The sequence below is a fragment of the Argopecten irradians genome, chromosome 16 (assembly GCF_041381155.1).
Source record: "Argopecten irradians isolate NY chromosome 16, Ai_NY, whole genome shotgun sequence".
NCBI lineage: Eukaryota > Metazoa > Mollusca > Bivalvia > Pectinida > Pectinidae > Argopecten > Argopecten irradians.
The window spans coordinates 17,472,804-17,500,209 of record NC_091149.1 but is presented as its reverse complement, the minus strand read 5'-3'; the positions used below and the strand labels follow the sequence as shown (position 1 = coordinate 17,500,209).

At 34.2% G+C, this 27,406-nt stretch overlaps 1 protein-coding gene across 2 annotated transcripts; it reads left to right on the top strand.

Annotated features, from left to right (window-relative positions):
* LOC138310273 (uncharacterized) lies at window positions 1-27,343 on the top strand. 2 transcript variants are annotated; one of them, XM_069251404.1, is made up of 7 exons: window positions 3-406; window positions 13,967-14,197; window positions 15,406-15,586; window positions 16,733-16,869; window positions 17,121-17,213; window positions 18,873-19,007; window positions 19,789-27,343. In XM_069251404.1, exons 1-7 carry the CDS (start codon window positions 346-348, stop codon window positions 19,794-19,796), a joined length of 846 nt encoding a protein of 281 aa, XP_069107505.1. In that variant the 5' UTR covers window positions 3-345; the 3' UTR covers window positions 19,797-27,343. The 2 variants fall into 2 exon arrangements, with proteins under 2 accessions (XP_069107506.1, XP_069107505.1); XM_069251405.1 differs by lacking the exon at window positions 19,789-27,343 and having other exon boundaries at window positions 1-406; window positions 18,873-19,015.
* The last annotated feature ends 63 nt before the right edge of the window (window positions 27,344-27,406 follow it).

The following is a 27,406-nucleotide window of genomic DNA, read 5'->3' as shown; positions in this document are numbered from 1 at the left end:
AGCCGGGGTTTAGTACCAACACTGTGCTACTATCCCGGACGATGGAGAACATGAGTCAATGGAGACGATGTAAACACTGTTTGTATCGATTTTCCACGCACAATGCTTCAGCTACCGCCGTAGTAGACCCCTAACGTGGTATTAATCGTGTCTGTTGTGAATTTACATTCTGGGGAACCAGAAATGATTCTATCGTCTCTATCAAGGCTTTAGATCTCGAATATACCCTGGATAATATGACGTATTTGTGTCCATTTGACAGATGACGCCACTTTTAGGACGCCATTTTGAATTGTATAGTGTCGTGCGTACGTGTTGAGTAACGGCAACAACTGACATAGTAAGATGGCTACTTATGAGATGTGGGCGTATGTAAGGAATGGACTGGTACCAACGGTAATGACAGGTTAGTAAAATGTAATGACGACCATAAATCTAATATCAACACTATTTTTTGTTACCAATAAATATAACAATATGATATATGATCTGTAACTGCACATACAAACGATTTAATATTCAGTATACCAAACTCGTTTCATAGAATCTCTAAATAGATATAACATTGCGATATTATAATTCTACTCCAAAAACCATTGTTTAATGTGATAAGTTTTTTTAAGTACATTATGATTTTCGTCTGTATGAGCCGGTATCTTTAAAACGGAAGCTATATAATGTAGTACATTTTCTATAATTATACCCTTCCAAAAATATGTCATAAATAAGGAATTTTAAATTTTTTCCTTTAAAACACACGATATATAATGGAATTGCCATAGAAGTGTTGACAACATACATTATTATATAACGTAAAAAACTATTTTATTAAATATTGCCACACGCCATTGAATGCTAACGTTTAAAAACTGACATGATTTATTTGGATATTGTAGATTTCAATTAATCGCTAGAAAAATGTGTTATTAAAGAATCATTATGAAACGACAAAATAATTAGGACTATTGAAAAAATAAGCATGTCACGTCCACAAGGCTTTGTTTTTTATACTATAAAGTCACCTATGTGGCCATATGTGTGATGGTATTACATTAGATACTAGTACATTGATGTGTTTGCGTATGGAAATTAAAGCCTATAATACAATAACAAAACCTTTATCACGTAATCTAGTGATTTCATCCGTGTAATAATTTTGTATACACCACCATTGTAATATATTGGAGCGTATTCCATTGGCTAGAACTAGAACTTCATTATGGCGACATACATGGCTTTACGTCAACAAAGGATGACGTGACGTCTGGGTTTTAGGACGCAGAGACAAAATGGCGGCTTCCAGTTTTTGGTTTTTTTTTAATGCAAATTATTTTGACCTTGATAGAATTTTTTGCGATCATAACAATCGCCTGCGAAATCGAAATCATCTCCGCGAAAACAACCCGCTATACAAACACTGTTTTATTTAAAATGAAATATTGTAATGGTCATAAACAACAGCTTTATATTAGTAATAGTGTTAAGAAGGTGTCACTTGTGTTTGAAGATGGTATTTTGCGTAATGAGGAGGCATCTACGTTATATATTTCTGTCCTTATTCTTTCAGTCACATTTAACCACCAACTCCATATAATTCATTATATATATTTGTACTCGTTATTTCAAACACATTTTTTAGTAACTCCATATAATTAAGTAGAGATGGTGATTGCTAACAGGATATAACTTAAGTGGATTATGAATAATTCACGATGAACAAACTCATATGTTAATATTGATGCCAGCTATAGTAGTGGTAATTGACTAAGTAGACGTCTGCAAGGTGTGTATGAATATTCATGACAATAACATGGCTATTCTGAATGAATATCGGCGTTCACAGTCCCCCTACAACCAACACGTCATTGAATGGTCACTACGTTTCTGAAACAAACAATTAAAAGTTGTTTATATTTATAAGGCCTGAATGTTTGTATTGATTATTAGCGGTAATTAGAAAGACGCCGGGAAACATGAGATGACCCGCATTATGAAAGTGTACAGATAATATATATGTATAACATTAAACTGAAAGTGATAATCAGTGTATAATTTGCGGTAAGCTGATAAATATCAAGACTCTGAACAGCTGTATCAAACTCATTGTACAGTTAATTGAGGCCTTGAGTTGAGCGTTGTGAGGAAGGCTCTGGGTTCTGTCCCCTGGCCGAGACACACCAAAGTCTATAAAAATGGTAGTTTCTGCTCCTGTTTAGCGCTCAGCATATAGGGAGTGGGACGACTGGTTCGCCTGTTGTCAGTATAATGTAACCGGGTGGGGTGTGTTGCTTGGTCTCTTCGGCAGCATGCTTCAGTGATATAGCACTATAAAAAGGACAACAGTTCCACTATACAAGAAGACACAACATGAATATACCGCAGTCTCCCAAAACACACATCTCGCATAACATACACGCAACACACCGCATACATGGGAGGCCGTCCTTACATGACCATAGTTGTTAATAGGAAGATTAAATTTAAGGCAATTAATGACGTTTTAAAACACACACACAAGCAAAAATAATCATAAACAAATTAATGAACTAAAAACTATATTAAAAAAAAAAATTAATAATAAATATAAAAAATGGAGTAAAACCGACAGGTCCACCAGCATTGATTTGGGGATTTAATTAACCTTCAAGATAAGAATATACCATTGTTGTATTTGACTAAAAAAATAAAACAAATTGGTGAAAAATATTGTTTCACCAAAAAAAGTACAAATAGAGGTATCAATTAAATCTGCATACGTGAGTATGTTGATATAAATAAATTGAATCAGTTGCATAAACATTACAGACAAATATCATAACAGACATGCGATGATTAAGCTGTTTGGTAACTAGTAACAGAATTAGCTGCGCCTAGTAGACCCATAAATACATGTTCCATAATCATATACAATAAACACATGTTAGCCGTAACATACAGGACGTGCATATGATCATTATGAATTGCCGTCCAGAACAAACAGTTATGTCCTCAAGTTCGGCATTCTCTATAAGGGCCTAATCCCGTATACCAAGCTCTGGACCATCCGATATTCCATGGGTTACTATCACTATTGTTATAGCCACTACTGGACTATCGATATTCCATGGGTTACTATCACTATTGTTATAGCCACTACTGGACTATCGATATTCCATGGGTTACTATCACTATTGTTATAGCCACTACTGGACTATCGATATTCCATGGGTTACTATCACTATTGTTATAGCCACTACTGGACTATCGATATTCCATGGGTTACTATCACTATTGTTATAGCCACTACTGGACTATCGATATTCCATGGGTTACTATCACTATTGTTATAGCCACTACTGGACTATCGATATTACATGGGTTACTATCACTATTGTTATAGCCACTACTGGACTATCGATATTACATGGGTTACTATCACTATTGTTATAGCCACTACTGGACTATCGATATTCCATGGGTTACTATCACTATTGTTATAGCCACTACTGGACTATCGATATTACATGGGTTACTATCACTATTGTTATAGCCACTACTCGACTATCGATATTCCATGGGTTACTATCACTATTGTTATAGCCACTACTGGACTATCGATATTCCATGGGTTACTATCACTATTGTTATAGCCACTACTGGACTATCGATATTCCATGGGTTACTATCACTATTGTTATAGCCACTACTGGACTATCGATATTCCATGGGTTACTATCACTATCGTTATTACCACCACTGGGATACTTAGAGCATGTCATCGCGAAAGTATAAAATGAAAATTGTCCTTGAAGGACATGAATGTACAAGAAATGGGTTTATTGAATAATGGTATGCCTGCGATTGATTAGTGATTTTCTCTCTTTAAAATGCCTTTCATTTGACTATGACATAGTCCAGTGTTGGACAACATGGTAGCTAGTGATATTAATTCCTGGAAATCAGCATTGTCCCATGGTCTAATTAAGCAATGTGAATGTCACCATACAGATGTTAGGGACAAATGAAATGGTTTTCCATAATCACCATATTTAAATGTATGAAATGTACGTGAAAAACGCATGTAAATGGTCAGTCTTTTCTACAACTGATGGTGAGGTAACCATATAGAAAGACAAAGATAATCAAACAATATCCACATAAATAGGGGACATTTAAACATGTCACAGTAAATGTATTACATATATATTTGTTCTGATAGTATATCTTTCCCCTTTTTTTAGAAAGTTAGATCATATGAAACATTAAATCACTCAAGATATCTTTAATATGATTTAACACCACTCCTTCCTCCTTCAGTCAGAAATTGAGAATATAACAAATGCATTTATAAACATCTTTATGAGCCAAAAGATTGAAAATTAGGACCAAGTACCAGTGTTGCCCGACAACCAATATTATTCCCACATGTCCCATATGATTCTAAGAATATTGAGCAGTATGTTATAGGAAAATCAACGACCTACGTCAAATGAATAATTTAAGATGTTTCGGATTGAGTATATAACAACGACACCATTTTGTTTTTAGTCCTGAAACCAGGACGTTGTTTTGGTAAACAAATTGTCCTTATTTTATAAAGCAAGAGTCCCCGAGGATATTTATAAATAATGGCTGATCTCGGACCATTTCCGGTAATAATCGGATTCCGTAGATTGCCGGACATTTCCTTCTGATATTACAATGGATGACAGGATGTTGGATCTATTCGCAGGTTAATTATGGCTCGAGATACTGTTTAGTGGTTTTATTAGTTTACGTCAAATTAACAGCTAGGGTTATGTAAGGACGTGCCAGGTTTGTTGGTGGAGGAAAGCCGTAGTACCCGGAGTAAACATGGAATATTCGTTCTGTAGAAACATTTCGTTGCTATGAAACCACTTATATAAAACAAGAATCTAGTTATATTATTTGTAGTAATTCTACGTCGGATAGCCACAAATATTTCCATCCATGGAATCATTTGAAAATTTTAACAATTAGTTCACTTTAAACAACTCGAGTAACTATGTTTTCTAATTAACATCCTTAAACGACTGAAATATATTTATATGGATATATCCTCAGGTCATAGGTCAGGTCATATAGTTGGGTAATAGGTCTCATGTCATAGGCCAGGTAACAAATTTTACAGTTTGTTCATCACTGCTTCAGTATTATAAGCGTCGATATGAAAAAGATTCGCATTAAATTCGAAATACATTAAACGATATATTGAACATGAAGGAATTGCACTTTATTGTGCGTGAATAATTTACGTAGAATCGTTATCACAAATTGACCACAACAATAGCCTTACATTTGACAACTTAAGCTCCCCTCATAATATGTGAAGGGGAATAACAGGTTGAAATTGTTTGTTTCTTGCAGTGTCGTTCAGTACACATTAACGAATAACTCCGTGCTTGCAGCAAGTCATCGAGAATGATTTGCGAAAGATGAAAAATTTGATGGAAAATAAATAAATAAGATATGATGTTAACAACTTCCAGGCATTTTATTAAATCTATGGCCATATCATCGAAATTAAATTATGAGGAATATACAGATTATTGTATAATCGAAGAAGTACGTAAAAAATGGCATCAGGAGAACCAGTTTATACGTTGGCCTTTTGTCACTTTGTTTTAATCGACGGCCGCGGTGCTAACTTTACTTTCATCCATACGTTAATACCATCTATTTAAAATATGAATTCGCGCTCAAACTCTCTCGAAAAATAATCATAACATTGTATTTCGCAAAAACAATGTGGTTTGCGGTAGTTGGTGTGTATACCTTTCTCTAAACACTAGTCTGGTCACTTTATTGTGAAAAGGGAAATACTACTTTCCAACTCCATTTATGTTGACAATGAACATATATTACGACTTTTATTGATGAAGATGGTTAAGTTGTGCAGACATATTACCACGGGCTTTCAACTTCTGGGCTGCGAGTTAGAATCCCATATAGAGCAGATGGCAGGTACTAACCGCCGGTCGGTGGCTTTTTCGGGTAGTCCGGCGGCTTTAATCCACCGACACACCAAGCACGTCCTTAAATGATACTGACTGTTATTGGGACGTTAAACCATCCAAAACCAAACTTATAGAGGAGGGTTTGTCTGTAAGCTGGCCCAAGTCACTTGAACGGTTGCAAATTAAGAGCGATAACACAGAGCTTCTGCTTGATACATATAACGTTTATCGGATTTCAAGAGCGTTTGAACCTCTCGATAATATAATGGATTTTATTTCAAAGCATCACTTTCACGGTGTCGATATATGTATGAAATAATGGTCACCGCAAACTGTAGTTGTCAGTGTGTTGGATGGAATTAAACATATCAATAAGACGGTAATATTAAATCATGAAAACATGAATTTGACATACAAAACATATCAGATATATCATAGGTCAGATTTCTAAATAGCGTTTTTGAGACTTCTTCTGCCGTATCGTACGATTGTTAAAAGCAAACACTCTCTATCTGAAATTGAACGCGGTTGTCATTTTTTTAAATGCAAATTTTGAAAAAAAAATATATTCAAGAAGAAGAATGATATTCCAACCAACGATAATACAATGTGAAAGTAGTTGTAACGGTGTCGATCACCATGCCAACCGTGAATATATGCAAGAATGGTACCTTGCATGCATGGGTATGATTTACAAATGACGATGGTCTGGACCTATTGTAGTCCGGGATCTAGAGGGGGTCCACGTGCACCCCCCCCCCCCCCTCCCCCACACACACACAACTTAACGAACCAATGTTTTTCTGAAGCCTTATGACCCACTGATAACCAAATCGAGAGGTAACATTGTATAAACTGGGATGAACTTCTGGTTATGACGTCATCAAGATGGCCGCCATCTCGAATTTCACTAAAGATTGAAAAATAGTCAAAACATTGACATTTTTCAACCGAAGACAGATGCGGCATCACAATGACCACAACAGAACACCAAATACATATCAGGACCATATAATCCAACATATGTAGTTATTTCTACGCAGGAAATGAAAAAAACGGATTTTAAGCTCAAAAATGGTAATTTTAAGCAAATTTTTCATATTTGGCATTACGCAGCAAAAATGTTTGCCAACAGCAAACTATCATTTCTTATCAGTTATTTGACATTTTATCAATCAGTACAAACAACACCAACAAAAAAAACAATGTTAACATTGTATAAGCTGTATATGACGTCATCAAGATGGCCGCTATCTCGAATTTCACGGAAAAGTTAAAAATAGTCATAGACATTTTTCAAGCAAAGTGGACAAATGAGGTATCAAGATTACCACAATCAAACAACAAATACATATAAGGACCAAATAATCATATATAAATAGTGATGTGTACGCAGGAAATGAAAAAAAATAAGATTTTAAGCTCAAAAATGGTAATAATTTAGCAATTTTTTCATATTTGGCTTGACGCGGCTTTAATTGTTTCCCAACAAGAAACTGTTATTCGTAATCAATTATTTGACCTCTTATCAATTAGTAAAAACAACAGCAACAAAAATATATAGAAATGCTAAGGAGAATAATTGTTATACCATCATTTGGTTTACAAAACATCACCGGGTGCGTATAGTATATGATTGCTGTTTTTTTCCAAACTGCTGACACTACAGTTTCCGGATGTCTTAGAATTTCCTGAAGATAATATTGGCAATTGACGATTCATATCTTAACACATTTGAATTTTAAGTTGGCTTAATATTTAAGTGGGACTTGACAATTTTCTAACATAATCCATTTTCATGTTCGAAAGTTTGTAGACTAGAAGCGTCTCAAAATGAATTTTTACAACACAACGCCAACTTATAGGGTATCAAATTAAAACTGAAGACAGCATTTGTTTCCGTTAATACCACGACACTTTCCGAAATTTGTTTCCTTTAGAAATAGCGTATCCACTGTTAACTTTATTTTTCTGTGTATAACGTAAGGAAATATCAGATGGTTACTGCAGTATTACATATTTCTTTCAATAGTTCTTAATAATAAGCATTATCGTTGTGCGTGCTTTCTCGCCAGAGTGTCGATGAGCTGATGAGCTGATGTGACATTGCATTACCGGTTTACCATCGTGGTTCTAACTTGTCAACCGTCCATGGCCAACATAACATCAAGAACATTAGTTCGCGGATGTGGGAGCTCATCCTGTTTTAAACCAAGTGATTCACATATCGTATATGATGTTCCAGACCTCTCCGGTAGGATGGAAAAGACACCAGAGCCACATTCTGCGAAGGGTTGAGTTGCTTCTCCTTAATTCGTATGAAGCACAATTCCTCATTCTTGTGAACCCTCAGTGACCATAGATGGCACAGGTGAATTCTTTGAGGTCATAAATGAGGTCTACAGTGAAGTTCCTCTCTTTGCCAAGTCTGGAGAGCACTGTAGAAAACTTTTTTCTGGAGAGTCTTCAATGGTGTATCCACGCATACACCAGATGCGACACAACCAGTACCTTTAAGGGACTGGGGAAAGTCTGACCAATGAAAAACATTTAACATTTATGACCTCATTAAAGACCTCGAGGATATCACTTGTGCCATCTATAGTCGCACGAGTGTCTACAACGTTGATGAATGGTGTTTGAATCCTTCCACCATTCGAAGAATCTGAATCTCGTGTAATTTCCTGAGAAGTCTGAAACAGCATATACCATTTGTTAGAATCTGAAGGAGATCCCACATCCCTGAACCTGTTGTTCCTGATATAAACTCTGGCCATGGATGGGTCATGAAAGATGACAGGCTAGAACATCACTGGTAATGTAGTGTCATATCAGCTCATCGACATCGAAGACGATGCTCTGGCTTTCGACGAATTGGATACTGATATCTCGATTACTCTGATTCGGACTGCATGTACCAGCTACCAGACATGCCGAGTCACGTCAGAGGATAGTGCAGAGTGGCGGGAAAGCACGCATAATGATTATGGTTATAATTGAGAACCAATGAAAGAAATATGTGACATTGTGGTAACCATCTGACATTTTGCTTATACTATGCATAGGAAATTAACGAAACTGTGACTTGTCCTACCTAGATATTCTGTCAACTTTACATTCATGTTTCCTACTTATAAATCGCCAATTGTCAATTATAATACACCAGGAAACTGTAGTGTCAGCGGTTTGGAGTTAGAAAAATAGCATATACCCAGTATACGCACCCGGTGATGTTTTGTAAACTTAATGATGATATAACAATATTTTTTTTGTATCTCTATATATTTTATTGTTTTACTGAGTGATTAGAGGTCAAATAACTGTTTACGAATCAAAGTTTGCTGTTGGTAAACATTTTTGCTGCGTCAAACCAAATATGAAAAAAATTGCTAAATAATTATCATTTTTGAGCTTAAAATCCGATTTTTTTCATTTCCTACCTAGAAATCACTACATATATTGAATTATGTGGTCCCTATATGAGTTTGTTGTTCTATTATGATCATTTTTATACCTCATTTGTCTACTTCGGTTGAAAAATGTAAATGTTATGACTATTTTTCAATTGTTAGTGAAATTCGAGATGGCGGCCATTTTGATGACGTCATAACCGTAGCTTATACAATGTTAACATTGGGGTTTTTTTTGGTGGTGTTGTTTTTACTGATTGATAAGAGGTCAAATAACTGACTAGAAATAATAGTTTGCTGTTGGAAAACATTTTGGTGCGTCAAGCCAAATATGAAAAAATGCTCAAAAATGGCATTTTTGAATTTTTGAGCTTATAATCCGATTATAATCCGATTTTTTTTTCATTTCCTGCCTAGAAACAACTACATATATTGGATTATATGGTCCTGATATGTATTTGTTGTTCTATTGTGGTCATTTTGACGGAAGTTTATCCCAGTTTATACAATGCCGCCTCTCGATTTTGTTATCAGTGGGTCATAAGGCTTCAGAAAAACATTGGTTCGTTAAGTTGTGGGGGTGCACGTGGAACCCCTAGATCCCGGCCTATTGTCTTTCAGATAAAGGTTTAATTTTTAGGATATTAATTTCCATTTCAATAGATATCAACTGATGACAATTAATACCCGTATGCCAGCAATCAAGAACCTAAAATAAATTTACTATTTAGTTGTCCATGAATATACTGTATGTCTTAAACAGAGTTACCTCAAATCCATAATAAATAGAAATATACTAATTGCGTATTTAGGAATCAATGACTTATACTGAATGTTAGTTTAGCGCAAATGATTTAGCTCATAATAAATAAAATAAAATACAAAATTCTCCGAAGAAGGAAAATTGGGTGCAAATGCGTGGGGACCAACATTTGTAAAAAAAATTGTATTCCGTCTTTGCATATAACAGAATTAGCTCACTTGCGGTAGATATCCATTGTGACGTCATTATTTTGTGGGCACAATTCACGTCGTATTCTCCGGAAAGTGTAACGTTGCGTTCGGAAACACATGAGGTCACAATCAATACCTCCCTGCAAGGGCAGATAACTCTGCAATATGCAAATACAGAATACACAATACCATGTTAGGTTGAACATTCATGCCAAGCTCGTGATAAAACTGTGTCTTCCTTGGTCAGTGATCAGGACCGTCTGCCCGGGCCTTGCCTGTCGAAACAGATAAAAGAGTCGACAACAACAAAGCATCACAAATCGAATGCAGTAAAACACCGATTTTATGTGAATCTTGCACGCTTTAGATATTCCTAGACAAGTGAGTACCTCTTCCGTGAACAAATACTCCATACTTGTTGTACTAATAAGATATAAAGGGTTGAACAGTAGCTATTGATTTCTCTTAGCAGGTGCTTTGCAATACGTGGACTTTTGAATTTGTTCTGTTTAAAAACAGCTAACGTCATTGAAGATGTCAAAGGTTATATTATATTACGAGGTGGACGGGGGGGGAGGAAAATTAAACGCCGACATACGGTCAGTGCCGCGGAGGTTTAAACTCTTAACCAAGATGTCGATGACTATTATGGATGTAGTACAAATATATATCCAAACAACTCAGTTACAGACCTTCTAACTACTACAGAAACATATATACAATAAAAACTTGAGATTCTTGCATTGTCTTTCCTGACGGCAAAGAGGCATCCAGTTTAGTTACATTTTAGGCAACTGCGTATTAGTATAGTCTATCAATAAGATTGAAATTTAAATATAATTTTAAAAGATTTAACATCATGCAATGGTTTTATATTGGTAGGTTTTTGATCCAAACCGGCTTTAATGTGTTTTAACAAACATGGAAATAAGCAATTTTACATGTTTATTTTTTTTTTCTCTCAAAAAAGCATACATACAAAACCGAAAGTGAATTTTACTTTATCAATATACCAGTTAAAACCATTATTTTGTCATCCAAATCCAGTGCTCATGCCGTCTGAAAATTACTAATGCTTTTTCATTTCAAAGTTATATTAAAAATACATTGAGTACTTAGGAAAAATAACCGCACCCTCTTTCGATCGTTGAAGAATGTCTCTCATATATATAGGTGTGTGTTTCTGAAATATTGTGCCCGAACCCACTGAATATATTTGGTACAAATCAAATACGTTTAAGTCAATTCTGAAATATGATTTTATGTTTTGGTTATGTTGATAACGCGCTATATTGAATATGTCTATCCAATCGCTTTCGTCCCACCTTTAACGCAATAAAAAACACTGTTTAATTCCTATACGTATTCTGGTAATACGTAAGTTATCGCTATGTTCTTCGGAACATATCAAGCATGATTTATGATTTATTGTAACTGTTGTTGCTTACTCTGCAGATTTGGATAACTTTATAGTAAAGTCAATGCCTCCAACTAAATCAATAAATACAACATACCGAGTAAATAGCTGAACATGAGGATATGAAACCCATATGATATACAGTAGCTCGCGACGGTATCCCAATATCGCACTAGTCTAACATTTGAATGAAACCGCTTTTATTCTTAATCTTTATATCGATTCACAGAACAATACTTGGCTGTAACAAATAATACGCCTAAAGATACATTACTGATATTTTTTACATAGAATCGTGGATCGAAATAAATATACTTTACGTTTTTTGTAATTATCCCCCGCCCAACGAAGTTGGCGGGGGATATACAAATAGGCTCCGTCCGTCCGTCCGTACGAATGGTTTCCGGAGCATAACTCTAAAACCGGTAGAAATATTTCCACGAAACTTCATACACACATTGGTCTTATGGTCTAGTAGTGCCTTTTGCTATTTTAAGGTTTTCATTGTCTGCATTTTTTCCGTAACCATGGAAACATTGCTGAAAATATCATATTTTGTACCAGGTTCGTTTCCGGAGCATAACTCTAAAACCAGAAGAGATATTTCCATGAAACTTCATAGACACATTGTTCTTATGGTCTAGTAGTGCCTTTTGGTATTTTTAGGTTTTCATTTTTTGTGCTTTTTTCTGTAACCATAGAAACATTGCTGAAAATATCATATTTTTGTAGCAGGTTCATTTCCGGAGCATAACTCTAAAACCAGCAGAGATATTTCCACGAAACTTCATAGACACATTCTTTTTATGGTCTACATGTAGTTGTACCTTTTGCTATTTTAAGGTTTTCATTTTTTGCACTTTTTCCGTTACCATGGAAACATTGCTGAAAATATCATGGTAAATGGTAAATGTTACTTTGCAAAACTCCACCCATCTTTGTGTATATAGTCTAATATAAATGTCAAGGCTGTATACCTGATTCAACAATTGCAGCCCCGCTCTACTTGAATTATACACCATCTTTCTTTAGCTCAACTTCCTTTTTCCTGGGTTTTTTCATACACATAAGTCTCCATAATCAAACTTACTTCAGCTTTGATATCTCCATTGGCGGGGGATCTGAATGACTATGTCCTTGTTATATTTATTTTTCAAATTAAGTCATGCATTTTTTCAAATCAAGTCATACATTTTTATCATAAATGTCGATTTGACGTGATGGTATAAAACAGAAAAATAACGATTTCCTTTGAGATGCTTCAGCACATTATCTGCTTAGTCGACATTGAGTCCCAACGAAAGGTAAACCCAAAATGAAATCAGTAGAATTTGTTAATTCTTTATTGACTACTTGTTATAATACTTACAATTAATAGTTAAAATCCTGTGTGTATGTGCTTCACAATATTCCATCTTTATTTTTAGAGTTGTGAATACTGTTTGCATTGTTGGCAAGTGAAGTATAATTGCCATCGGCAAATGGTAAAGACATGTTAATCTCCGATGACAATGATTGGTAGATTTACCACTCCAAGGCGATATCATTGCATGATACATTTTTGGAAAATGTCGCAGTTTTTTAGGAATAATAACCGACAATACATACAAGAACATCAAGTCGTATTTTGTATATAAAGTGTACAGACTGGTATATATGACGATATTTTAAGATATTTGGGTGATCTTTCGGAAACAATATGCCTGTTTGTTGTTGTTTTGTTAACAAAAATTGCGCGATGAGGCATTCAATTGTTTAACTTTAATGGTAGAAAGCGGAGGATTATGCTGTCAAACGACAGGCGATGTATCTGGCTTAAAAGCGGTAGACATTAACATAAAACGTTAGAATCAACATGATATATATTGGTAAGAGCATTATTAGTGTTGACAATGCAATACATCGGTGTACATAATGCTGACTTCAGCTACAAAATGTTCAATACTACAATTTGGAATACAAAAGCACTAAATCAATGGATGCATGCATTATAATAAATAAATGCAATATTAATAATAACATTTCAAAAAAGTTCATGGTCAGAATTAAGAGATCATAATCAAACTTACACTGTTAATCATGAAATATATGTCTAAACAAATCTTTACTTTTCATGAACATCATAAAACTTTTGTTTAGCCAAAGAGTCATTAAGGTTTAACTCTTTTCATTAATTAACGTTCCGTAGACTTTAAATATATATATATATATATATTTGACCCTTTCAGTTTGGACTGTGTCCCTGCTGGCTGTACTAAGCTCAGAGCTAACATATGCAAAGACTTTGGCCTTCGACGACCGTGGGATTATGAATCGCTTCCGAGTCAGGCGTGACGTCAGCATAGGGGAGAACACAACAAAAGCAGATACCGACGGATATGATGTCAAAAACGACACATTTAGTCTATTAATGGAAAAATACAAAACGACACAGCGGTTTAAGGACAATCCGAAATTTCGTAAGTATGCATGAGAAATATATGAAAATTCATCTCCATCTGATTATTAATCGCATTGTATCATATTTTAATTTCCTTTTGAAATAACAGCATATGTAACATTAGTGTTCTTATGTCTTAATAAACTCTCTGTGTGTACTCAAGGTATAAAATTATATAGTTTATGTTCATATGTTACACCTATTTCTACACCTAAGTCGGAGGTTATTTTGCATATACTTAACAGAATTGTATGTCGAGTATTATGACCTTATACCCAAAGAACTTTCTCGCGGTAATTTTTAAAAACGCCACAGTCATTGATCAAACTATACTATTGGCCGAGATATCAATGCATCACAACTCAATTTGTTTCATTGTAAAAGTAAATAAAACCACGAAAATTAACGACAAATATGTATACTGCTGTGTTCTTCAAATTAAATTTTAAGTAATATTCTCAATATCTTTTGGGTTTATTAAGTTATAGACAAAAACAAACGGATGCGTCTATAATGAATAAATGTATTGAGAATAATGATTAATTTTTGTTCCCGTAATTTTTTTCATATACTGTAAACCAACTTGTGGTGACTTTATTTCGCGTGTTCCTGCATAACTTCTTGGTCGTGGCGATATATCTTCGCGATATCTGATCAATCGCGAACTACGCGGAATTTGATCGCGCGCGAAAATTATTTGCTTTACCGTTTTAAGAATGTTCATTTCAATAGTTTTATAGAGTGGGACCCACTGCTAGACTATGACGCACTATATCAATGAACATTTTGAAAGTATCTGTAAGAATGCTACACCACTCACGAATCTTCAAAAATAGTAACAGACTAACTAATATTTTCCTCCAGTTGCAAATAATAGTACTACAATATGCATATGCATATACCAATACCATATTATGGGATTCTCATTTTACTTCAAGATATATATTTTTTATTTTTTGCGTTCCCAATAATATCTATGGCATTTTGACAAAAATCAAATAGAGGTTTGATTCCGCATGCACTAAAGGCGAAACGAATTATTTTATATGTTCTTCTGCATTAATTAGACAAATACAAATACAAGATTAAACATCAGTTATTGTTCAAATGATGAGTATCGTCTATGCTCTGTCGACGGTGAGCTTCTTTGACATTTAGCATCGTCCTTTGAGTCTTGCTCATTGTTTGTTTAACTGGTCGAATATGTTTTATTTATTTGTGTTTTAGAGCCAACAATATGTGCCAATCTAAACAAAACAGGCAATGAAACTATAGATGGACATTTCCTCTGTCCAATGACCGATGACGCGGAGGAAAATACAAAATGTTGTGGCGATAAAGACAAACAGTTCTGCTGCAAACCAAAGGTAGCCGGAGGCGGGAAAACGAATACACAAGATGAAACAGTGTGCGTATGATAGGATTTATTCCTCCTGATAACGTGTCACTACATGATACAAAAATAATTAGAAACATGACGGAAACTTTTACACCTAGAGCTTTAATTATGTATGTGTCCTAACCATATGTTTATTTGAGGGACGTATTTCTGATATACCCCATTGTTGTGATAGGGTATAGATACACGAAGTGATCTGTTGACTAAATTATTAATTAAAGTTTATTTTGTACAGTTTAATGCATGCATTTCAATTTATAGTAGTATTTGGTCAGTCGCTCACTTGAGGTGAAGGTATGAAATCTGGTATTTCCATTCCCCACCTTCAATTATACCCGTTGCATGTGAATTTTAGAACACATTAAGGACTAAAAATTTATGACCAAATAGACTCAAATTTAATTCATGATGAAAACGATACTTACTTTTATACTGCACCTATGCTATGCTCAATTTGGTAACATTTCTGTTAAAGACTATATAATATTAATTCTTATTTTTAATAATTTAAACATTACTTTATTACTGAACAAGGGTTTGTTAGTTTAAAATGTTCACATTGGAAAAACAGTCAGGATAGAACCAGATGCTTCAGGCGGTACGCCGTTGATTTTCTCCAAACATGTTTAAATTGTACTGTCTGTGACGTAACGGAATCGGTTTTACCATATCTTCGATATTTCATGGGTTACTATCACTGTAGTTTTATCCACACGTGGCCTATAGCCTATGTCAAACTGAAGGTAATCTTCCAAAGGCATCTCTGTAAATCTGTGATTGGTCAAGTCAATTACGTTTTTTGTCCTGAAATTAATGTCCTTAGTTGTACTTTTCATAGATGGGTTATGGCAGTTATAGTAACACCTTGAATATCGGGGATGATTTTCCAACTCCTCCGCCCCTTAAGCATCCTCCCTAAACTCCCAAACATTACCTCCCTGTATCTCTCCCTCTTTTCTTTTAACTTTTTAAGTGTATATTTGTTATCTTTCAGTATTAAATATTTTGTAAAAAAACACTTTGAACGTCCCTGAGAAATTAGAATGTTAGATTTGTATGAATATGTGCGTGAATGTTGATGTCTAAATATCATATATTTTTTGAAAATTTTTGAAAAAAAATTATTTTAAATCAGCAATGTTTTCTCTATTCCAGGCTCTTGTTTCTGATGATTCCACTCTTCGTGATCCCGATAGGCTTGTGTCTTGTACTGTACTGCTGCTGTTGCCAACGTAGACCGGAAATACATACTGGGAAATTAGTCTGGATCAGAAAATCTAATAAAAAAGAAAGTAAGTGATTTATAGTGCTATCTTACTGAAGCATATTTACAAAGGGCAAATCAATCGTCTCTCTCCCTTTTACATGTTAATTTGATAGGTATCGAATGAGAATCTTTAACTTAATGTACTAAATGTAAAAATGTATAAAACATTACAGTCATTGCATCTTGTACAAACCTCTCTTTTACCAAACATTTCAACACAATAACTGATACATAATTACTATTTATTTTATTCATATGATGACTATATTTATATAGTTTCCCTTTCGGAGGGAGGAATAAATCCGACGGAACAGCCTGATACTGAACTTATAGGATTTACCGAACGCGTGGAAGAACAGAATGGCACTGGTAAGTACAATATGATGTAGTTATCTAGTGTCAGACAATACGAAGGCATCGGGTTCATGTCTTGGAAGCTATGGTCAAAACATTACACCGTCAAACAACAAGTTAATAGGACAAAATTATCTTTGAAAGCGCTTCGTAAAAAAAGATAAAGTGAAATGGTTAAAAACTCTGTTGTTTCGTTTGAATACATGCAGAAACTGTCATCAGCTTATCAATAAAAATAGGTTTCTCTTCTTTTTGCCCTTGAAGAAATTGCCAAACTAATTCTAGAATGTAAGTGGAAATTTAAAATCTGAAATATATAGGAACCAAAATCAATTTTAGATACACTTAAATTGTGAAATGTCATTCCAGAATGCGTCGTTGAAATGTCATATAATTAGATTTGATAGAATCATTGTTGTAATTCAGTGTAGCTTTTTTAAATAAGACCGTATAAGTGTTCTCTCATACTTCACAGTGGTTGCTAGGGAAAAGTCAACATTAACTATGTCGTCATGCACTATAGACGATTTCGTGTGTCGTCAATACTTGCGGATAACAGCGATGTATTTCTGTGGTGATGACGCGACCAAAATGTTTAAAAGCGATTGGAATTTCGTCATGTTTTATTTTCTAAATGTAAGGGATACATTTAACTTGGGGTTGTAGAGTAGACAAAGACATCTCATACATTTTGTAAGATTCTGCTGTCCCCACTCCACAGGTCTCATTTTGATCAGCCAAAATCGTACACTGTGGTTGAGCTGCCGCTGTAGTAACCGTTTGCTATCTACAGTATAGCTGACGTCAGTGCACATATTGTCCTTAAGATATCAGTATGTCAGGTGATGGTTACGGATAGCTGTATAAAACAGATTCAAAGTTGTGGCCTTAGACATCAATATAACATGGCAGTATTATCATAAACACCTGTTATTGGGCACGCCTATCTAAACTTAGTGTACTTATTAGAGATAGCATGTTATATGTCTTCAAATCACGTGTCTGATCTCTGCCATGCAATGGTTTCCATGGATACGTGCAAAATTCAGCTAGCTTACGATATGTGGACCGGTGTGCGGATAATGTTTTCATATACCATGTCATCGAGAATGTCTGTTTATGATATACATAAAAATTGAAATACGTTGTAAAATGCATTATTTGGGATAGAGATGTTAATCAAACTAATAACTAATAATGAATTTGTCTTGTTATTATTGCCTTTGTAATGAGGCAATAGGCTACAAACAAGGCACTGGAGCTCGTATTCAGGTTAGAATGCACCATAACTAGACAAACGTTTATAAGAAATATGTGAGTTCAAAAAACATTTCATAGAAATATAATGTTCTATATTTTTTAAATCCACCAGATTATTCATAAATACATATCCCTCATGTACAAGACATTTCAATTGAATGACAGAACTTCCCGTTTCTAATTGTTTTCGAAAGAAAGACGTGTTGAGCAGTAATGTTCAAATTCTTATGATCCTTCTAGGTCTAAACTGTCCATATCAATAATTCAGGCGATATAACCGTTAACACATTATGAAAATAGTGATTTGTAACAAATGCAGACATAATTTGTTTGATACAAAATCAACAGAAAAAAATAATAAACAAAAACAAGAAAAACAAACCTGAATAATAAAACAAGGATTCTGTGTTTTAGATCAATTACATCAACCTAGTTCGCCATCGATGACCAAAACAGAAAATGCTGAAGAAGAGGGCACTAAGACACATGTAGCTCACTCGGGCCAGGAAATGACGGTACCTTTAATTAACATTCAGGCCAGCACACCGGGTAAGTAATGTAATAAGCATATACAATAAAGTAGTGGACAGCTTAGTCAGACAAGACCATCACCACGCACCATCAATTGGCATTCAGCCTAGCACACCGGATAAGTAGTATAGTACGCATATAGTAGTCAGAGCTCACTCAGGCCAGACAATCACCACGTACCATTAATTGACATTCAGGCTAGCACAACGGGTAAGTAGTATAGTACATTATGTACGCATATAGTAGTCATAGCCCACTCAGGCCAGGCGTTCAGCGCGTATCCTTTATCAACATTCAGGCTAGCACACCGGATAAGTAGTGTAGACTTACGTATATAGTAGTCAGAGCTCACTAAGGCCAGGCGTTCAGCTCGTATCCTTTATCAACATTCAGGCTAGCACACCGGATAAGTAGTGTAGACTTACGCATATAATAGTCAGAGCTCACTCAGGCCAGGCGTTCATGATCAGCGCGTATCCTTAATCAGCATTTAGGATAGCATACCCTCCCTGGTGAGTATTTGGTATAGTTTACTGAGGCAGTTGAACACAAAACGACATTAATTGATTACATTATTTTCTTAATTACTGGTAATTTTAATCGGGCAATATTTTGGTGTGTGTCATCTTTCATTACAGATCAGTAAAAGCTACTGTTATGAATTATGTAAATCTGTAATTATTGTGATGTACTCAGTTAGCTATAACGAAAAGAAGACTACACTTTTTCTAACTTTAATTATTCTCATCAATTAATTACAATCAGACAATGTCTTATATGTGTTTTCTTTTCGTTACAGATCAGTAATTCTAAACTGTCATTCCGAATCGAACACGCCATATGCAATTTGATTAAAATACAGATCCTTATAACCACTCCGTTAAATAGAGGATCTGACAAAATCCCATAGGGTGTCCACATTACCTTTAAACCACGTGGAATTCATACCAAATCCATTTTCTACACCTTGCCACATCAATTGAAAACGATCATTCGTCGCAGTAAACACACACAATAAGCTTTGTGTGCTCTTTGGGCAAGATGACTACGTTAACCAAAATAATTCTGACAGTTTTTGAAACAATTTCGTCCCCTGAAATTCACTGTCAAAATTTTGCAAGTAGCAATTTGATTGGCCACTTTCAAAGGTCACCTGGACATGACCCCTAATGGGATTTTCTCTGATCCTCTTATTAAACATAGTGATAATAAGGATCTGTATTTTAATCAGATTGCGCCATATGCGACATGTTACACAAGAGGGAAATCCTACCCAAATGACAAAGAAGAAGTGTCCTTTTATTATGTTAATTATCCTATTCCGGATTTGCATATTGCAGTGTTATCTGCACTTGCGGGTAGGTATTAATTGTGATGTCATGTTTTTGCGAGCGTAACGCCATACTTTTCGGAGAAAATGACGTGGATTGCGCTCTCAAAATAATAATTAATTTTCTCTTTGTTACTGGCTTTCTGATTGGCCTATTCATTTTTTTTCATTCTACGATGGAAAAAAAATCCGAGAATGGCGCGGAAATCCCGACGTTATCGTGACGTCACAATAGAAACATTGACGTTGCGTATTGATTTAGAAAAAAATTATCCCTTGGAAAAAATCAATGAAATCGTATGTGTAAACGTATTTCATTTTATAAAGTAGCCTGGAAAATTAATTATAAGCATTGAAGTCACTATTTTTTAATTTCATCGGGTTATGAAATAGATTTTGTTTGCAAACTTTTGTGAGAATCCGCTACGATCGATACCTAGCTACCTACAAGGGAGCTAACTCTGTAATATGCAAAGACGGAATAATCGATGTATCGATTTCTAAGGTCTCATTTAGTTATTAGCAAATAGAATACTACTGATCATGTCTTCAATCATTTTTACCCTTTTCAAATTTAAAAACATATCTATAGCAAATGCTTCACGTAACAATACTACATGTAATAGTTTTACTTTAATGAGATAATCAAAGTTTAGGTTAATTGCATAAAGTAAGTGTGATATTCCACGATATACATTATAATATTTGTCTATTTGATTATGTTTTACACATAATTTCTTTTTGGTAAGTGTAATTTAATAGATTATTGCAATCTTCGAGTGTGTTGCAGCATTCGACACATAGACGTAGAAATGTAAAGAAAAGTGCATGAACTATTGTCAAACAAATTGCATGTACAAATTTACTGAGCGTCTATACTTTTGGTATCGTTAAAACTTCAAGTGAATATATATGTATTTATATCTATTACGATATTTTCCATTACATTTTTAAACTTGCATAAACCGTCGATTGTACAGGATACTTAATCTGCGTAACTACATTTAACTGTACAAGAATTAGCTGTAAATAGTATCATTGTCTGTATTTTAATATGTATTTGGTATATATATATATATATATAACAATAATGACATTAATCATTTTATTGGTGTGTTTCCAAACATTGTATACAGACAACCATCATTTGATGTGTTTGTCTATCGTCTCACCGCTATACTATATCTTTTATCACAGTTTGATGTTTTCGTAATCCAAAACGTTCAACACTTTTAGAAGCATGAACCATTTAACAAACGGTATTTGATTACTAAATGACGTTACCCTGACAATAGAGCATGTCAACAAAGGTAGATAAGTCTGCAATACGCAAATAAATATCACAGTCATTACCCAAAATCCAGTCCGTCACATGAAAAAAATCGAGATCCTATCATTTATAGCGTGAATACTATTAAGTTTTAATATAGCTTCAAACGAGCAGTTTGTTCGGAATGTTAACGCAAAATAAAGTCGCTCTTAAATAATTTGAATTACAGTAATACGGTAATTGTTTATTATGTAAATCATGCATATATATATCGATTGTTAAATAACTATAGGTTGATGCTAAGAATGTCTTGAGACTGTTCTCTATATGCAAAGATCATTAATAAGGTTTTCTGCGTTTTTTAATCATAATATATAGCATTTTTCTCGTTATTGTAAATATGGTGTTTTATCTATTATAATACTTGTATATGAAAGTTGTAGTCTTTATGATTTTTTTAAAACATTCATCAAATACAATAGGGACAGTTCAAATCAATTTAATTAGAATGATTAACTACCTATTACGCATAGTTATAAGAGAACAATCGTGTGAGTACATTCCATGAAACTTTCCTCTCGTCCTTCATATTTGCTATAGTTATATGTCAGAAAAATATATTTCTGGTAACTTTACATTTCAGCTATTGCATTTTTATTATCTTCGTTAAATGTATGTGATTGGAATTTGGCGCTGTTGACCTATATATCGTATATCATCAGGTTAGTTAACATATTCCGTCTTAAGTGAGCACCACCTTCCATTTCCTTATTATTCCATTTCTAATATATCTCCAAATTTTAGCATTTTAGAATACCCCCGTTTACGTGTATCTACGATCTTAATCAATTAATTTTCCATTTCTGCTTCTTTGGTGGCTCAATTAAACGAAAACAAATAAATTTTGTGTTGTTACATTTTTAAATGGAATAAACCCATTATATTAGATAATAGTCGTATGTACACTAATATGCATTGGATGTTATATGATAACCGTTTCGGCAGTGTTTTAAGCGTTTTCGTTTTGTTTTGTTTTTGGGGTGTTTTTTTTTTGTTTGTTTTTTTTTTCTGATAAGGCACAATCAAATAATGCTTTCACATATTTTACATACCTCGTATTTTGTACTGATGTAAAACTTGTTTATAGATAATATATAATAATTGCTATTTTTGTTATCCTCCAACCAACCATGTGATTATGTACTATATCAAACCTGTATGGTAGTTTTTGACTTGTTTTGAAATCTCGTTTTTTAGCAAATACTAGGATTAGATAATATATATCCAAGGGTTACCATTACTCTGGCACATTGTATCATACATGCATGTAAATTTGTATAATCACAACCCCTCCACCCCTAAATCGCGAGTTCGAAACCCATGTTGTTCAAGTGCTAGGTACTGACCGCTGCAGTGCTTTTATGTCGTCTGGTACTCTCTTGTTTGCGCCACGATCTAAATCTGGCTCTTCCTTGAATGACTCTATAGCTGTTAATTGAACAATAAGCAGAATAAACGAGACCAATTATTGATTTATCAGTTAATAACTTCAAAGGCTAGAGTTGTCCATCACAACCAATAACTTATGTATATTGAATGTGTCGGACAATGAGTGATGTCAATATTGCATGTGATTATATTCAGCAGTCTCCCCCGCTCTAGAGAGACATTAACACCAGTATTAGGGTTAATGGGTGTGTCTATTGTCCTGCATCGTACTGCGGAACGACCGTAAATCAGGGTAATGTATAATTGATGACGTGTGAGCCATTTGTGGTATTGTACATTCGTTTACTCAGACAGGTCAAAATATTCAAGTTTTCTCTTCTTGTTGGAGATCCACGGTTGACTGCATAACACCTAAGCTATACTTAGCAGTAGTACAGCGCATTGCACTCAACTGTGAATTTCTTTCTCTCATACCTACACGTGTAATACTGGCTAGCCTAGGGCAATACACACATGTCGCCAGTGGCTGTATTGCATGGCTACACTTGCAATAAAGCCTCATGACGTCAACCAAATTACTATTTTCTAAGGGTTTTTTTTTTCAGAAACTAGTCTGGATTTACTTTAAAAGATACAAACAACGGATTTACGTTGAAAATATCACGCAATTGTCATTAATAGAAAATTGACTTGCAGTAGCATTTTTTTCGAAATTATTTCAAAATGACGGAAAATAATAGTTGGAAAATTGCAATAAAACATCGAGGTATGAGACAAAAATACTCTTTCATAAGTGGATATGAAGGAGAGGTATATTCTACCTTCGGGATCACAAAATGTTGTAGAACCCAACCAAAGGCTTGCCGAGGGGTTTACAATATTTTGTGACACTCTGGTAGAATATCCCTATCCTTCATATCCACATATGAAAGAATCTTATCATCTCGCCCTATGGTAAATATAAGCTACACGAGAACTTAGCACATGCTCACATAGGTCAAGAAGAAAAGAATAATTCACTCATTTTGGCGGTGAAACAGAAAATATGAACCTTCGGAATAAGATTATCAGGTTATCAAACACTCGACAAAGCCTCGTGTCTGACATCTTTTAAAAGAATCTTATCCCTCGGGTTGAGATTCTTCCGTCTCACCCCATAGGAGTGACGGATTTTATTACTCTTTAATATTATTATTTAGTTTCGCGGAAGAAAAATTTTGAGAATTTTTCTTTGATAGTAATTAACGAGGAGAAAGAAGCCTTAGTGCCTTGTCGATTTCTAGAAGTATATGGAGCCGTACAGAATTTGATCTTTTAATTTGTTCTATTGTATTCGCGAGTATTAAAGTTTGGCCACAAAAATAGCGAAATATATAATCACCGCTTATACAAGCAACTACGTTTAAACAGTAGTTTGTTGTGTATTTATTTTATTGCTGATACTTATATAATTATTTTTTTATTTGTTTTCATAATAAATCCGACTTTTTGATTGGAAAATTCTTTTTCTTCAATATCCTGTGAAGAGGAAATCCGAGAATGACGCAAAACCCGGCTTTATCATGAAGTCACAATAAAGACGTCGACTTTGCGTATTGATTTAGAAAAAAAATAATCGATTGGCAAATAAATGGAATCGTACGTTAAAACTTATTTTATATTATCAAGTAGCTATAGTCTGAAAAATTAATTATAAGCATTGATGTAACAATATTTTCACTTCATCGGGTTATGAAACAAATTTTGTTTGGAAACTTTTGTGAGAATCCGCTACGCGCATTTACACAGTTTGCAAATGAAATGTCTTTCAACCCATATGAAGTTAAAAATAGTAAAATCAATAATGATATTATTCTCAATACTTACATTTATATGTCAATTACTAGTAACTTTAATTCATTTCTGATGTTAAGGGCTAGAGAGATCGCAAGTGAGCATTTGTTAAAGGCCCACTACATTTCCGGAGCAAAATTTAAAGGTTTCTTAAAAACATTAATAACAAAAGAAAACATATATCGATGGCTTAAGATGAGGTTACAACACCAAAAATATGCAAGATTTCCTGTCTAATGTACGATAACAGTGGAGAGTCATTTCGCTGTTTTGCCGTCTGGCGCAGTGATAGTCAACTACCGCGCGGCATTTAGGACGACGGCGGGAAACATAAAACGACCCGCGTTATGAAAATTAACATTTTATTTATTCTAATTAAACAGTTCTGAAGGTGATGATAAGTGTGCTAGTAAACGTATGGTTAATAACTTTTGCGACTCTACAAAATTATTGATTTCGTTTTACATTCCCATTTTAAAAATTAAAAGCCGTTTCGGAAAGGTAGTGGCCCTTTAAGGATGAAAAAGCAACAACAACGCTATTCGAGTCAATTTCTACCATTTTCATAGAAGAAAAAAAGAAGTGAAAAATAAATAAGCTTACACTCTTTGCAGAAGTGTATTTATTTTTCTTTAATTCTTGTATATAGTTTCAAATCCATTGTAAAATGATTATTGTAGCTAATGTTTATCCAACTGTACAATTTGCTATACGTTTTTTATGTCTTCCTAATAGAAATCAAATTATGTCAAAACCACGTTTTTGATATATGTATATGCATAAAAAATTCATCGCTTTTTTGTTTCATAGTAGGAATAAAAATTACAGAGGCTTTGGACAAAATACATAATAAGCATCGATACATTTTAATCAAAGTAGCATTGATATAATGATTATCATTACATGTATTTTAGCTGTTCCTGTTTTCCAGTTCAAGGACCTGTTTCATTGTTCTACTGTGAAGGACTTGAAATGTGCTAGAGCATCCGTAACTTATAATTCCGCATTTCAAAATTAAGTTGACTGTATATACTTCCAGTAGTCTTATGCCTTATGTAGATTGTTTGTGTTCCGTGAACATTTTTGGTACACGGTTTCAACATTCATCACAGCCCAAGGAATGACATTAAGTGAACGGGCTACAAGTGACAACCATCAAATGCCTTTTTGTCATTTTCGAAATCATTGGAAATGAATTCAGTGCTGTAACATCTCGTGCTGTAACTAAATAAGATGTAGATTAACTCTCTGTGGAGCTTCTTGATTCCATTATTTGGCCTTCGAAATGTTATATGTATAATTTATCCTATTATTACGTGTATGTCGGGAATGAGTGGTTTCCTTCTTCCCAATGAAACATTTGAACATGTACTATTTCCAAAAATAGCTAAAACAGAGTGGAACACATGGTTCACATGTAAAGCATCATGCTTGATAATTCAGGGGTTACTTTCACTGTCGTTATATCCATCCTAGGTTTTACAGTACTGTAACAGTATAATATTATATATGTAGAATGTTTAGACACCCCATGCGAAAACGAGTGAACGAAATAAGACAAGATTGTTCATTTCGTATTTTAATGTGCTCTTTTAAATCCTTCTTGAACTTAAAATATATGTGCATTCCCTTATGTCAGTTGTATGCGTTTATGTAAAACTGGACAATAATCTATTTACTAATAATAGTACTCGAATTCATCCCATCACGTTAACTCTTTCATATGTGGATATGAACTTATGAAGGATAGCTATATACTACCTGCAGGACACAAAATGTTGTAAAACCCAAGGCTTGCAAAGTTTTACTTACGAAAGAGAATTTTTCTCTTATATCTAGATTAGGCCTAAATATTACAATTTTCCCTTTATGATAGTCCGCCATTTCAAGAAAAACTGCAACTACAAATAGATCAATCACTTAAACATAAATTTCCATGATATTTTAATACAAGTTAAATTCATAGTAAAATCCACATGATATCTGAAAATAATGTTAAAATTCACGAAGTAAATAGCAATTTTGTTTACGCAGTGATGCCATGAGGTTGCATTATGTGTGTAAACATAGACCCGTAGTTGTTTGGCTTACGCTATACACAGCAAATAATGAATTTGTGAAGTGCAATCACCTGTGGCTCTCTGAAGCTGCAATTTGCTGCAATAGTATTTTTGAGGATACAAGTAAAAAAAACCACTCATGCCTTTTCATAGAATCATCTTTTTAATAAATTTAGATGCTAAATCAAAATCACCTTTATTAATCATTGTGAATCATTGCTCAAATCCTTTGCAAAAGCCCCCATGTAAACGAGATTGGATTCTTTAAATATCGTTATTCAATAACCAATATGTTGTTAACAATGTTATCTGTTCTGTATTCCATTCCTTATTGTATTCATAACCGTCGCATTTAAAATTATATTATTACATTTGATGTTTTTGATATTCAACAATAAACTTTTCTACAATCTGGAGTCTCATTTGTGATTTTGTCCAAACTACTTGTATAATAGGAAATACATGTATGTGTTAA

Excerpts from the sequence above, each read along its gene's own strand:
- LOC138310273 (XM_069251404.1), top strand. The coding sequence starts at position 346 with ATGGCTACTTATGAGATGTGGGCGTATGTAAGGAATGGACTGGTACCA. Across the intron at positions 407-13,966 it reads GGTACCAACGGTAATGACAG|TTTGGACTGTGTCCCTGCTG; the intron begins GTTAGTAAAATG and ends TGACCCTTTCAG. Across the intron at positions 14,198-15,405 it reads TAAGGACAATCCGAAATTTC|AGCCAACAATATGTGCCAAT; the intron begins GTAAGTATGCAT and ends TTTGTGTTTTAG.